Genomic DNA, 14,898 nt, shown 5'->3' with positions numbered 1-14,898 from the left:
CAATCAAATGATAGATACACACATGCATGGCATCTCTATTGATTGTTTATTAGCATGTAACTAAACTTCAGCAAATGGTTAATTGTATTTTAATTTAATACTTATTTATGACACTTTTTGGATGCAGTTTTTCTCAGGCTTGTTCCTTCTCTTTCAGTGAGACTTCATGACAGTATCTCTGAAGAGGGTCACCACTACCTAATCTTTGACTTGTGAGTACTTTATGATTTTACTTGTTTAGTATCTTTCCTTAGAATCATTTGTCTCTTGATTACCGTACTGAAGAGGAGAGCAATGAAGTGTGGCAGGTGAAGGCACCAGATGATAAGCCACAAGACTAGCTGGTTAATATATGGCTACCATTTTTCTTGAGGGCTTTTGTTATTAGCATACAGTAACACTAACGATGGCAGAAGACAGGATATCTAAAAAGGTAGTTCCAAACCTCATCATCACAGATTAGTTTGGTTAGCTATTTTTTTTTCTTTCATAGCATCACTGAAATATATTGTTAATGTATTGAGGCTGGACTAGAGAGATGCATTTCAAAACACACATTTCTCTAGTGTATATTTAATTTATAACCTATTGATTAACCGAGTACAACATTTTAGATTTCGATGTCACTGAAAAAAAAGCCTTATTGAAATTGATCACCTCTATTCATAAGGCAACAGTTCTCAAATTCAATAAGATACCACAATCCCACTACATCTTGGCAAATGTGTTTATTAATATATCATGTACCAAAGATTTTTTTCAAAACATTTACATGGATATAGTCTTACATTTTCTGAAAAGAGCTTTAAAGTCTTACAATCATGTTACGAAAAGGAGACGCAAACTTCGAAATTGTTTAAAAATCAGGCTTGTACATTTTTCTCCTTTTACGAACATAGGAAATAATTAAAGACTGGAGCAATACCTGAAATTAATGTTTAATTTAAAGAACTGTATAGATGCCATTTTCGACCCATTTGTCTGCCTTCCTCCTGTGAAAGCCTGTGTAGTTTTTACATACTTGAATTAGATTTTTTATTTTGCTTCCCTGACTTTGTTGATTAAACCCGCTTCTGTATTTTATCATAAGTTAGGTGGGGTCAGCAGAGTTCAAAGGTCACATTGTCACGATAGATCATGTTTAGGGCTGTAATTTTTTCATGGTAAAAATGGCTTGTTTGATGGCATTTCACTGTCTAAAAATGGTCACATTCAAAATTAATCATTTTCTCTAGAGTTATTATACAAAAAATTGTCTTAAGTAGCTAAATGCTTACCTGAAAAACAGTAAATACTAAATTGTAGAATATTTAGTTTACGTCCACCTATTTTTACCATCAGCGAATTATCAAACAAAATAAAAACATATAAATGTAAAACATGTAAAAATAACAACAGAAACCTGGAATGCCTCCTTGTACTGGACAGAACGATCATTGGCAGAATTATTTTCCGATCTTTGATGCCGCTGGTGACTTTTTCATTGAATATAATTACAGGTGGTGCGTGTAACAGGTGGTGCGTCAATAAGGGAAACGTTTGCTGTATTTATATTTAAATGATAAAAATGTATATCTACACAACAATGGGTACATTTCACAGAAATTGTGGCAAATGTGAAAAAATACAGCCTTATTCATGTTATCATTAAAGATGATTTTTTTTTTTTTCTTATTGGTTGAACCCAGTGGAATGTTATATCCTCAAGGTGAGTCAACAGCGTAAAAGGCCATGTCCTTGGTTGTTTCTGATTGACAGTAATGAAAGCCAAAAAAAAAAAAAAAAATCATTCAAATTTCCAAGATTAATGCATAATTCCAGGTCATGGCATTCAATAATTTGTCATGCTGAAAACGGACACCTGGCTGTTCTTCAATTTAATGATTTTCTTTGCAGAAATTAGAAGGTTGAGATTTCTTTAGCTTTTGAATGGATTTTAGAGAGGTATGTGGTTTAACCAGCACATCTAAACAGTTTCACTATCACAGTAATGGGTCACGTGTTTCTTCATAATGGAGTGCCTTTTCTAACTTTTCAATAGATAAAATGATACTCAAATTCCAGTAAGGGCTGTCACTAAGTCAGGTCAAGTCAACATTTGAATCTATTTTGGTAATAATTGACACCACAAATAGAATTATAAGCGGAATGGAGAAAGATGCATATGGTATCTCTATAGCGCTAATAAAAATAAGTCTAATCTTAGACTAGGAGTGCTTTCTTACTTAATGTAGTAAGTGGTTGGCTTTAAGCTACACACAAACACTGATGCATGCACAGTAAAAACAAAAAGCTGGGAGATTTTTCAGAGATACTGTAACCTGAGTAGAAAAGCTTCAGATTATGCCATTCCAGTTGGCTGGCTTTCTGAAATGCTTCATGGTGCATTATGAAATATGAAATCTGTTACTGTACAGGTTGTGTGTTACAACCATCCCCCTGAGTGCTTGCAAAACAGTGCAACCTTCAGCTCAAAAATCATTTAGGCCCCAAGACCCATCCATCAGCTCTTGGTTTCTCTCCTCTATTTCTTGCTAGCATACAGTGTCTTAGGAACAGCACAAAAAGAAAAAAAAAAACAGTGCACACAAAAGCACCCCAAAGCTATTAATATACAGTAGTTTGTCCTAGTGGATGTACTATTAGAATTAGACTTTTCAAATTTGACCATAAACCTTAGCACATCAAAATAAATAAATAAATAAATAAATAAATAAAATGGCAGGTTAACTAAATGTGTTGTACCTTGACAATTATTTTACAGTTAATTTGCAGTTATACAGAATTATTTTACAGTTAATTCACAGTTATTGTTATGCAAAATCATTTTACAGATATAGTTATGCAGAATTATTTTCTTTAACTAGCTTGTGAAAATAAAAACATGCCACAAATACAAGCCAGCCAAGCAGACAGCTGCTGTAATGAATAATGTATTACAATTTGAATAAAAAATTATAGTGTGTCAACCAATATGTGAAGCATGACTGATTCAGATTTAAAAAAATAAATCAGTTTAAAAACTAAAAATCATTTTCAAGTAGGATAAACAGAAACACTATGTTTCTGTGTTGGCAACAGAAACTAGAGTCAATAAGGAAGACAAAACAACAAAGGAGGTTATTTATTTATTTATTTATTTATTTTTTGTGTTACATAATAAGATCCATTGTATCTGGTTAAATTCTGCCCTCCAACAAGAATCGGAACAGCTGGAGATTAGTGTCTCACTTATGAGAACTGCATTGCAACATAATGTGAGCCAGGGCTGTATATCATGTTTCAGCCATTCTGTCAAGCAAAGCATTTAGCCAAATATGTAAATTACTAGAAAATGTATCTGCTATAGTCACGTAGCCCACATTTTGGAGGGTTGTTCATATAGGACCCTTGTGCCTGCTCCATGTGAAACTGACACTGTACCTTGTGGCCATATTTTTTAAGTTTCCCTTTTAAAATGGAGAAACAATTAAATTATATATACAGTTCCAGACAAAAAAGTATTTGGGCAGTTAAAAAAAAAAGAGAAAAACCACAAAGAAAGTTATATCTATAATTTCCAATTGTTCTTTTGAAAGAATTAAATTAGAGATTCAGCTTTATAATAAAACAACAAATTATTACAAAGCATGCATGGAATGAAAAATAACATTGAAAAATGAATTTCATTTTTCGGGGAAAAGTATTTGGGCTCCCTTACGTTAATATTTTTTGTGCCCACCCTTTGCTCCTTTATAGCTTGCAGTCTTTTTTCCCATTCTTCAATACATACAGCTTTGAGTTCTGCAATCGACTTTCCTTTTTGCAACAGCAGCCTTCAAGTCAATCCACAACATCTTTCAAGTCTGGGGAAAAACAATATGCAAAAACGAATTTCATATTTTTGACCAGTATTTTGGCAATCAACATGTTTTGTATGACCCCATTCGTTGATAATTTTTGACAATTATCATGATTGAAAAACAACACACGATGATAATTATGGAATAAATAAATACATAATCATCAAGTGCTGAAAATAAATTGGAAATTTGTGATTTAAAATAGCAACATAAATGGTTAAAACTAAACAGTACAGCAGCAATCTCAAAAATTGCAGAAAGACTTGGTTTACTGAAAAGCACTCTGTAAGCTATTAGCTCCAGGTGTGGAAGACCAAGGAAGATTTCTGCAAAGCCTGGAAGAAGAATCATTGAAATAGTCTGGCAAAATCCTCAGATTACTGCAAAAGATTTGACCCAAAAATTGAGAGAAGATGGTCAAGAAATTTACGATTGAACAATTCACCACTACCTTAACAAGAATATCCACTGGCAAAAACCAAGATGCAAACCTTTATTAAAAAGAATACACAAAAAAAAAGCGATTTGAAGAGGTCAGATGATTTCTTCAACCAGATTTAATGTTGACATTTTTTATTTTTTCTTACCAAGGGAGCAACAATGTTTGGAGGAAGAGAGGAAAAGAATTTAAAGAAGTGTTAAACATGGTGGAGGTTGTGTGATGGGATGGGCTTGTTTTTTTTCCTCAGGCCCTTGCAACTTTTGTATTGTAGAAGGATCGATGAATGCTGCAAAATATCAAGAAATGTTATACTCTTGTTTGTTACCCAGTGCTAGATTGCTTATTTGACAGAAGTTTTTATTCCAGCAGGAAAATGAACCTAAGAGTTCTGCAAAGTCTACAAAGGAATTTCTGAAAAAAGGAAGATTACAGTTATGGATTTGCCATCTCAGTCCCCAGACTTCAGTCCCATCGAGATGTTGTGGATTGACTTGAAGGCTGCTGTTGTCAATTGCAGAACTCAAAGCTATATGTAAAGACTGCAAGTTGTAAAAGATGCAACGGGTGGGCACAAATAAATAGTAATGTAAGGTTGCCCAAATACTTTTTGCCAAAGAATGAAATTAGTTTTCCAATGTTATTTTTCATTTTATGCATGTTTTGTAATAATTTGTTGTTTTATTATAAAGCTGAATCTCTACTTTACTTTCTATCTTTCTGTAGAACAATTATAAATTATATAAATCACTTTCCAAACATCATCTCGGCTGATAAACTGACATTTTGTGCAGCCTATCAAATGCTGCATGGGTTGACTTAACGGGATACAGTTGTTACAAAACACCAAAATCACCATATTGTTCTTCTTTAACACAGTCAGTGTTATACAAATGCACAAAAAGAGTCTCATAAGTCAACTTTTTAAAATATTTTTTTAGATAATGACACAAACTGTTTAGTTCCAGTTAATGATACATAATGTATTTGTCCTGTAGTAAACTATATGCATCTGCATGAATGTAAAGAATGACTAAATGTACAGTATTAAAACACTGCTCTTTAATTCACTGTTAAGTTTTCTTTCCCTCGCACTCGTAATGTGCTGCCATAGGTAAATGTGAAACGCGGTTTATATCATGACACAGCCGCTCTGGTAGTTATTAGGGAGAGAACAGAGATACGGCACACACCTACTGAAAACTACACAGGGTTCTTTGACTCCCCTGGAAAGCCAAATAACACCCTCTCTGTACCTGAATATTGTTGCAGATCAAGTCTGCCCCACAATGTCTATCTTGATGGACTGGGTACCTTTCATTGAAGGAATGACACTATCAGAAATACAGTACATCATCCCTATTGTATTTTCATTTTACTAAATGTGATAGGGTTTGATTTCCGGAAGGTCTGTTCCTTCAGAATTGTCTAATTGACTAATAAATTATTTTGTCAATCTAGCACTTGCAATGGAGACAATGCAGGCAACTGAAGCATGTATGTACCAGTTAAAGATAGAGTTGTTGTTGAGTTCAGTTTTTAAGCCTGGTTGACCTTATTCTGTGTGTTATCTGAGTTGTCAGAATGAACATGACTGTTTGTATATAACAGACACACGATTGTATTTGCTTTTAAATGCACATGCAAATTCAAAGGAATGGAGTCTAAAGCTTCCATAAAGCTATATGTTATATATGAGCCATAGAAGTGAAAAACTGTGTGGAGTCAATGTGGTTTGAGGAGGTAATGATTTCACAGACTTTCATATTAACAGGCCTTTTAAAACTTCTTGAAACTTGCTGCAGTTTCCATAGCTTAGGTAGTTTTAATATATACATTCTGCAAGTGTTTTTAATGGATTGCTGGAATGGCATTCACCAGAACAAAACTAATTTTTAAACTTCTGAAATTCAATTATACCATTTGAAAAACATTGTAAAGAAATACATGATTTTGCAGTGAGGTCAAGGCTCAGGATAGCAGGTACAAAATAACACTGACAATGTTGGATGCACCTATTACAGCTGCTGCTTTTTATTTGTTCCTGTTGTTAACAGCCTGTGGAAATAAATTAATGGTTATGTAACTTTTGTGTGCCCCCTTAAGGTTAATGTAAACACAGATCTGAATTAAGATGCACTGTGCATTGTTACACAGTACTAACAGGATCATGCAAGGATGACTAACTTTGGTTGCCATCAGTTCTACAACTTAATAATTAGTGTAACAGACACTGGTGTTGGGTAGACCTTCTAAATGCCAGAGTTCTCTACAGAATGCTGCCCAAGGTTCCGCTCAATCTCATCATTTTAGCCAGAGGGAATACTGGTGGAAATGTAGCGGACAGAATAAATATGGAATTGCTTTTCGTCTGCAGAAAAGTACTATTGAGAGATCATTATAAAACTAGCGCTATTACCCCAAAGAAGCCATAGTGGAACAAACAAGCATACCTAAGATTTTCAACCAATGGATGCACATTTACCCAGTGTTTCTTATACAGCAACATACTGTACTAGTAATAAAATAAATTGTCACTGCAGTAGGGATAATGATGGACTGCCAGTGTGCAATACCATTATGCCACTACTGATGTGTCAAAATATGTAGTCCCCCATGAAAAACGCGATCGCTGTAGAATGTGTTGTAGAATTATTGATTTTTACATGGCAACAAGCCTAACTAGTATTCATAAGAACAATTTTTTTTTTTTTTAAACATTCCACAAAGGTGGTACAGTGAGATTTTTGAATACCGATGCTTTGTTTATCTCGCTCTTAGGAAAAGCAAACTACCTATTTTAGACACTGACATGCTGTGGCTATTAAAATCCTGGGCTAAAATAGATACATTTGTTAAGAGCAAATATGTGACTGGAGTCAAAAGCCACTTAGGAAATAAAACAGCAGCTGAACTGTTTTGCAGACCGTGCAAGGTCATTTCTGATGAAACTATCAAAGCCCTGTTTCCTCTTCTTCAATGGGAAGGAAGGACTTTAAACACCTGACACACAGTCCTGAGAAAATGGAGAACATTTTTTTATTTTTATTTTTTTTTCTTTCAGTCAGTTTTACTCAGAATCAACACTATTTGAAGGAATATGACATTTGAGGGAACTGAGCAAAATAATTTCAGTATTGCTTCTAGTTGCAGTTGCTGACTTTCAAAGTATTTTTTTCCTCATAGCAGTAAAGGGTTAAAACTGCAAAACGCCAGTGTTTATTTGATCATTTATTTTACTTTTTTAACTGCTGACGGTGGTCTCACAATTTTGTTTTGTTATTAATAAAAGTTTCAATAAATGTTTTTGTGTATTCATTCTGCTGTTTGTTTTAGCATGTACTATAATAAACTTTGAAAACAGCCCTATATAAATTAAATTAACAAAGAACAGGGTTGTTTTTCACTTTTAAAAGGCTACTGTAGAATTCAATTTCTTTTGCAGAAATCACTGACCCTTGCCGCAGAATTTGGAAAATATTGCCATGGTTTTCAGGGGGGACTAAATATGATAACGTTTCCACTACCAGCCTTTCTATTGCTGGCTCATACCACTGTGCTGTCATTAGCCCTGAGTACAGAACCACTATTGTTGTGCGGGTGCATTGTCATTGAAGATCATTTGCAAGGGTGTTTGGATTTTACTAAACACACTGACTATCATTCATTCTCCACTGGTACAAATGTATCAGTGAATGTGTTGGCTTATTTTCCTTTCTTTTTGTTAGAATAACTGGTGGAGAACTTTTTGAAGATATTGTTGCGAGGGAGTATTATAGTGAGGCTGATGCCAGGTAAGTGGTTTGTTTTGATTATTGTAATTTTTCTTACAATAAAACCTCTCCACCGACCACAGGTTACAATAATAATAATTCTGTTCCTTTATTTGAAAACACACCCGCCTATATATTTAAAATGTTATCACTTGTAGTAGTATTTACCTTGTATGTTTTACTATCCTTATCATTTCAATCACAGAGACAAAAGAAAGCATACAAAAACAGGCACAATTGTAACTGTACAACAATCTGTCAGCAGAAACAGTAACGCCAATGATGGCAGTAAAACCTAGTTACAGTAGAGCTGTCTGAAGACATTCATACTTTCCTATATTTAGACATTAAAAAATCTGGTATTTTAATTCGCTACACTTTTCTGTATTGTGAACAAATTTAAAGGACTAAAATGAACAGCTTTTTAACCCAGAGGGAATTTATTTTTTTTCCCCCAAGTCACTGTATTCAGCAAATCCTGGAGGCGGTTCTTCATTGTCACCAGATGGGAGTGGTCCACAGGGACCTGAAGGTACGTTTCACAGCTCAGATATAGCTAAAGAAACAGTTCAACTTTTTCACAGTGAATAATAGAAGAGTCTGCATGGTGCACCTGTGTTTTTGGCTAGATGTTAATTCCTCAGTGGCTTTTGCTGCTGTGCATGGAAGTCATGGTTTGCTTTGGGATTCGGAAAAAAAACATCTAGCATCTTCACTGCAGCTATGTGGTAGTGAAAGAAAATCCACAAGCACCCTGAGTGGTGTGAGGCCTACATATCAACCTGGTAATTGTTGTCACAATGCCTTGAACAGGTACGGGTTTGCCATTTTTGCAACCCCTTTGGTTGTACCTCCAGAATGGGCATTTTGAAAGACAGTTAGCTCTGCAATGCTGGATATCTGACCATGTTTATTATTTTATCCAATTTGAAATGTCAAATTCAAATGTAGCCTCACCCACTTACTAAAGAGAACTAAATATCAACAAATGTCATTCTTTCCTGAAGCCAAGCCAATCACCTCTCTTCAACCTAAGCAACAAATGTTACCAAACTCCTGAATCCTGGAGGCAATGACAGTGATGTGTGATGAGCCCTAGTTTACCCTATTGTAGTTAATGCAGCTGTGATATTTAATTGGTCTATGACTGTTGAGCAGTTTCTTAAAGTGATTTTGAATACACATTCATCATTTCAATTCTAGGCCACAGATATGATTGCTAAGTGATCGGAGACACAAATCACCCCAGTTGGAGTGTCACAAAATCACATAATGCAAAATGCATTCATCTGCTAATAAAAAGTGGTGGCTAACATAAGTGGTGGTGGTGTAACCCCCCCTTCTCTGCTTTAGAATTTAAGTAACGAGGAGGCCACCTAAAACCAATGATCCTCCAGCATAGCCCGAATCCTACCCTTTCTTAGGGCTATAGTAAAAATATAATAAACCCAGCTCTTTTATAAAAGGGTGGACTCATTGTGCCGTCTCTATTGACACAACTGTAGCGCTTCGATGAAACACATGGGATTGATAATTGTTTGAACATGTATATACCGTATTTACATTGTGTAGTTTGTGTTGTGTGTTTTGTTTCAATCAATGAACCCAGACCAGGCTGTTCGAGTCCAATAAGCCAGCTCTATTTTATTTAGTTCCACCTGTTATATTTAAAAGACAAAAACATAAATACACAGATACATGGCATGCTTAGTACATTAATGCTGTCAGCTTCATGTCGTTATGCTGTCTGACGCGAATGTCAGCGAGCACTGCTGTTCTAAATGTTTTCCTCTGGTTGCCTGGCTACAGTGGCAGATGCAATCATTCTGTGTGACCCACCTACATGGCACATTGTGTGACACTTTCAGTTGCATGAGCGTAGATTTAATTAGGGGCCAGTAATATTTAGTCTCAGCAATCACAGTTTGTATCGAATAACGATATTCCTTCCCAAGATTTAGAAATAAAACTAGAGGATAAAACTTCAGAGCACAGAATCAAGCAGGGGGTTAATTACAATATTGCGTGATCCCAATAAGACTCCCTCAGTCATATGAAATAATCTGTGAAATCTTTTTGTTGATAATCCTGTTCAAGCGATAGTAAAGACTTAAAAAAGTTATTGCAGCAGAAAATTCTTCCCAGACATGCAATAAATATGTCTTTTGATGAAAACAGGAGGCAGGAGAAGTTCTTTGAAAAACCTTCCTTTGAAAAACAATAATAGACCTAAGGATTTATGAACTTGAATTGGCTTTGGGTTATGATAATAAAGGTTGCTGCACAGCCATGATTAGATCTTGCATGTAATATGTTGCATAGCAACCGGAAGCTGTTATTGGAAAAGAAATGAAGATCTCCTGGTAATAATGTACCATGCACACTTACCACTAAACATGGACAATGCTTTGCTTTTTAATATGGTTTCCCTTTTACTGTCCCTGTGTACCACTCTTTTACATGCTGTTGCCACAATACACTTTTATAAGTGCAGCTAACCCCCTTTGTACTACGAAGATGATAGAGGGGCCATGTTTGAGTTATGCTGGCTTTCATGTTTATGGGAAGTACTGTAAAAACCAGTGTATAAGTCATATCCCATCCCCCCTTCTTTTTGAGACAACAATTTCACGAAAAAGTCTATAGGTTACACCGGTGTATGAGTCACTCCCCCCTTTTTAGGACCCCCTAAAATACCTAGAAAATAGACTTATAGGTTTTTACAGTAATTGTTTGTTCGCTTTAACAATTTTTGCAAAAAAACCCAGATTGTATCACGTTTATAAAACTGAATAAATATCCTATTGTGGGCTTAACTGTTTAGCAAATATGCATTCCATTTTTACCAGAGAAGCGTTTGATTTCCTACATGCCTTTAAGTGTTGTAAATTACTTTAGGGTCAATTGTGATTCTTAATTTAAAAAATAAAATGAACATATCCACACCAGGGATTCCGTTTTTAATTCACAGTTCAATAATTTCGTCATTTTACTTGCAGAGAAAATTTTTACGTTACAAAGTGAAGGCAGCATAATCCCCGCTGGCTCAAAATAATTATTACACCTAAAACAGGTGGAGAAAATCATTGTCTATTTTGCTATATTTTGATTGTATATTTTAAAACATGAAGGCACTCTCAGCCAATATATATCATGTGTAATAATGTAATATGTAAGGTTGACCTTGTCTCTTATAAATATCACTGTCCTCTTCCCCACCCAAAGAACTCTAACCTATATGATCAGAGACAGGGTCAGCCGTACATATTAGATCTACAGTATGCATATAATCAATCCCTTTTGCTTTGCTCTTTTTTTCCTGAAAAGCCTGAAAACCTGCTGTTAGCATCCAAGTTGAAGGGAGCAGCGGTGAAGCTGGCTGACTTTGGCCTGGCGATTGAAGTGGAAGGAGACCAGCAGGCTTGGTTTGGTAAGAACAGCAAACACCACTGCAGAGATCCACAATGCAAAAGAACATGTGTTTAGACATGCCTTCCACTCAGTAAAACGCAAAGAGACTGACAACATGTTCTCTTAAGGGATCGCTATCAATTGACTGTACACATCTGTGAATTCCTTGCAGCTGACATTGCTTTGCACATTGCAGGGGATGACCAGATGTAATAATGTTAATAATATGAGTGTGAGGTTCTCTGTAGCTCTGTTACCAAGACTTGATTTAATGTGGATGTTTAAAAAACTCACATGTTGTACTAATCCTATAATCTGTTGTACAAAATCTGAATACAGTCTATCTCACACTGACAATAACTACTGCTAGATCCTTAATACTAGACTTGCTGTCGTACTGTATGTAAGGTCCAGTAACAGGATTACATTTATATTTGGTTGTGTTGGGTAATAACCATGATTAGTCTCCCCCATTGCCCTGCCCACTGGTAAGGTTGTACTCTCCCTGATGGGATGGGGGTACTCAATCTCCCTCTGTTTGCTGGAATAAGCCTGCTCATTCTCTCTTAAGTTACCCCCTGTTACATAGACCGTATGGTATGCCCCTTATCAATGTTCGCCACTATACATTTATAAGGCCATTTTGCATTTTTCCCATGTTTTAAGCATGGTTATACTTGCCAATGACCATAGTTTTCCATGGCATGTCTTTAACTATGCTTTATTACACTTTGCTATTCTTTTACTATGGGAAACTTGTATAAGGGATCTACTTGTTTGCTAATAAGGCAGTTATTATACCTGCCTGCTTATAAAGCTGTGATTTGGGTGAGATAAGTTTAAGTCTGAAAAGAATTGTGAAGCCATCCTCCAAACACATTTACATTTGGCATTTCAACCTTAAAGAAATGTAATTTGGGGATTGTGTTGTTCACAAAGTCAGTAATAATAAGAATGCTGTCAGTGCCATTATTGCTGACTGTTATGTGTCATTAGCACATCACCTGCTGTGAATTCCCAGCATATATCTGTACTTTTTTATGTTTTGCTCAGGTCAGTGTACTTGCATTATTTATGATTGGTGCCATAAAGTATATGAGGTTTGTAACTGATGACTTTTGACATCCCCTGCCAGGTTGCAACCCATAATGCTGACCTTTATCAACCAACAGCTCAATCTACAATATAATAACAGCTGATGACTCAACAACAAGACCTTCACAGTTAAACTGATTGTAACAGCTGGTCCTGACTGTTACTTCTGATTTAGCAGAACACAGCAATGCATAAAGAATGAGATTATTAACAAATATTTGACACTCCTGGCATGAGTTTGAATTGTGAAGGCCACACTGTAGACCATTAGTAGTAGTAGTAGTAGTGTGGCTCCTGAGTCCTCCATAGCTACACCATACCCAAGTTATCAGAAGCCAATTTATGGAGCATGTGTCATTAAATAATTCAAAATATAAATGTAGTCTGAAAGCAGCATTTGGCAATAAGGTTATTTGTATGTGTAAATCCCATCTCAGCTGGTGGCAACTGAACCAATCTTGCCCTTGATATATTATTCTTGCTCATATTACATTCTGTAAATTGGCTTTCTCATTAAAACTGGATGCCTCATAGCAATGGCTAAAGAAATACTGACACAGGATTAATGGTCCCTTCAGTATATTGGCATCTCTGTGATCAATAATGCTTCTATAATAGCAGCCATGCCTCTAAAGCTTGCTGTGCAGGAGTCAGGCACAATCTTTGGCTTAGCACTTTAGGAAATAAGATACCTAAAACCTTTTTTACTTTTTACTGGTAGTTGTATTAAAAGGTGGGTAAGTAGTATTTAAAAAAAAGTAATTTTAAAATGGCTGCCAAGATGGATATTTATGTATAGTTCATAAATAGTTTCATGAAATTTGCATTGATTCTGAGTTCTTCCGGTACTCAAATATTATTATACATATTTTGCATCTATAAAACAACTCATATTTTAGAATCACTTTAGAAAAAATGCAATGAAAAGGCTTCTGAAGATATTTATTATTTAATGAGATCACAGATTCCACTAGGTATATTTTACTTTAGAGATATTTAATAGATATGTGAAATCAAATAGAACACACGCATTTAAAGATCAGTTATAGATAGGCTATGAATACTGTATGTAGCAGATTCTGGAAAAGGTTATTAATACTATTGTCGAAACAGTGATGTGTGCAGTTTTATAACAATGCTTATCTATCGTCCAGCCCTAGTTATATCAGCTATGCTGTGTACATAATCTTGATAACTACTGGCATAGTGTGATTTAGTCAATACTACATTTCCTTTGAAATTACAGCTCTGATAAAAGTACTGTTGATCTGCAGAAAATGTATGATTTATAATGAGCTAATGATTTCCTGAGTTCTGTTTTTTGGGTTTGCAAGAAAATCAGATCATTTCAAATGTTCCTTTGCTTCTTTTCACTGTAGGCTTTGCTGGAACCCCTGGCTACCTGTCTCCAGAGGTCCTGAGGAAAGACCCTTATGGAAAACCAGTTGATCTGTGGGCCTGTGGTAAGTATCAGCCCCTGTACTGGTCTCATGGTCCTGTTTCAGGTTTCTCGAGCTGTCCACATAGTAAAGACACTGCCATATGGAGTACAGGGTGAATCATGCCATCAGAACCGTGTCAGTTCAAATTCCAGTTGCTCCAAGTTGCTGGTCTTGACTGGGACACCACAGGGAGCATTACTGTACATTGGCCTTTGCACTCAAGTGGGTTATGGAAAGACCATTGTCTGGGATTGGTTTGAATCACTGCACCACAGTGAACCCTGCTGGTCATGTGCCAGAGGAGGCCAGGCAGCGACTGGTCAAACTGAACTGTCTCCTTCAGGGTTCAGTAACTTGGCACCATCCTCTGCTTAGGTTTGCTGGGTGAAAGAGGTGATTGCCCTGATAGTCTGCTCAGTCCTCCTGGACTGTTGTGGGTTACAGTATTGAGGTGAGGTTCAAACTGGCCATGAAGCAATGATGAATTCATTCTGCTGATTTTGAACATTACCCCAGTGATGGAATCCCTGCAGGCAAATAGAAGCATGTATCATTTATAGGTGTTGGCTGTAATGTTGAGTAATGAAATTAACCATCTCAGATGTTTGGTACATGTTTTGTTTTTTTGTCACAAAAATGGTGCAATTTGTATTTTGGCGTTACAAGCGTGATCAATCTGGTTAAACATGGACAGCAATAACAATTTAAGTGCCAATTTGATTGCTGATTTATTACAGTCAAAACATATGTACATATATAAATGTTTTTGTAATATGTAATTCCCTCCTTGGCTAAATAAACATGATTTCCACTTGCCTTGAAAATGTGCATTCATTCTCTTTTCACAAATCCAAGATCATGAAGTTTGTTTATCTACTGTGTTGTACTATATGTTG

General features: G+C 35.8%; 1 protein-coding gene across 1 annotated transcript in view; it reads left to right on the top strand.

Moving 5' to 3' along the window:
• Positions 1-14,898, top strand: part of LOC121323838 (calcium/calmodulin-dependent protein kinase type II subunit alpha-like) — an 81,981-nt gene that overhangs the window by 52,317 nt on the left and 14,766 nt on the right. The window contains exons 4-8 of the mRNA XM_041265111.1: positions 158-212; positions 8,010-8,075; positions 8,514-8,586; positions 11,382-11,484; positions 13,940-14,023. Of these exons, the coding sequence (XP_041121045.1) occupies positions 158-212; positions 8,010-8,075; positions 8,514-8,586; positions 11,382-11,484; positions 13,940-14,023 (381 nt within the window). The remainder of the gene's footprint in view (positions 1-157; positions 213-8,009; positions 8,076-8,513; positions 8,587-11,381; positions 11,485-13,939; positions 14,024-14,898) is intronic.

Source organism: Polyodon spathula, chromosome 12 (genome assembly GCF_017654505.1).
Source record: "Polyodon spathula isolate WHYD16114869_AA chromosome 12, ASM1765450v1, whole genome shotgun sequence".
NCBI lineage: Eukaryota > Metazoa > Chordata > Actinopteri > Acipenseriformes > Polyodontidae > Polyodon > Polyodon spathula.
The sequence above is the reverse complement of the archived record's forward strand: the minus strand, read 5'-3'. Positions and strand labels throughout refer to the sequence as shown.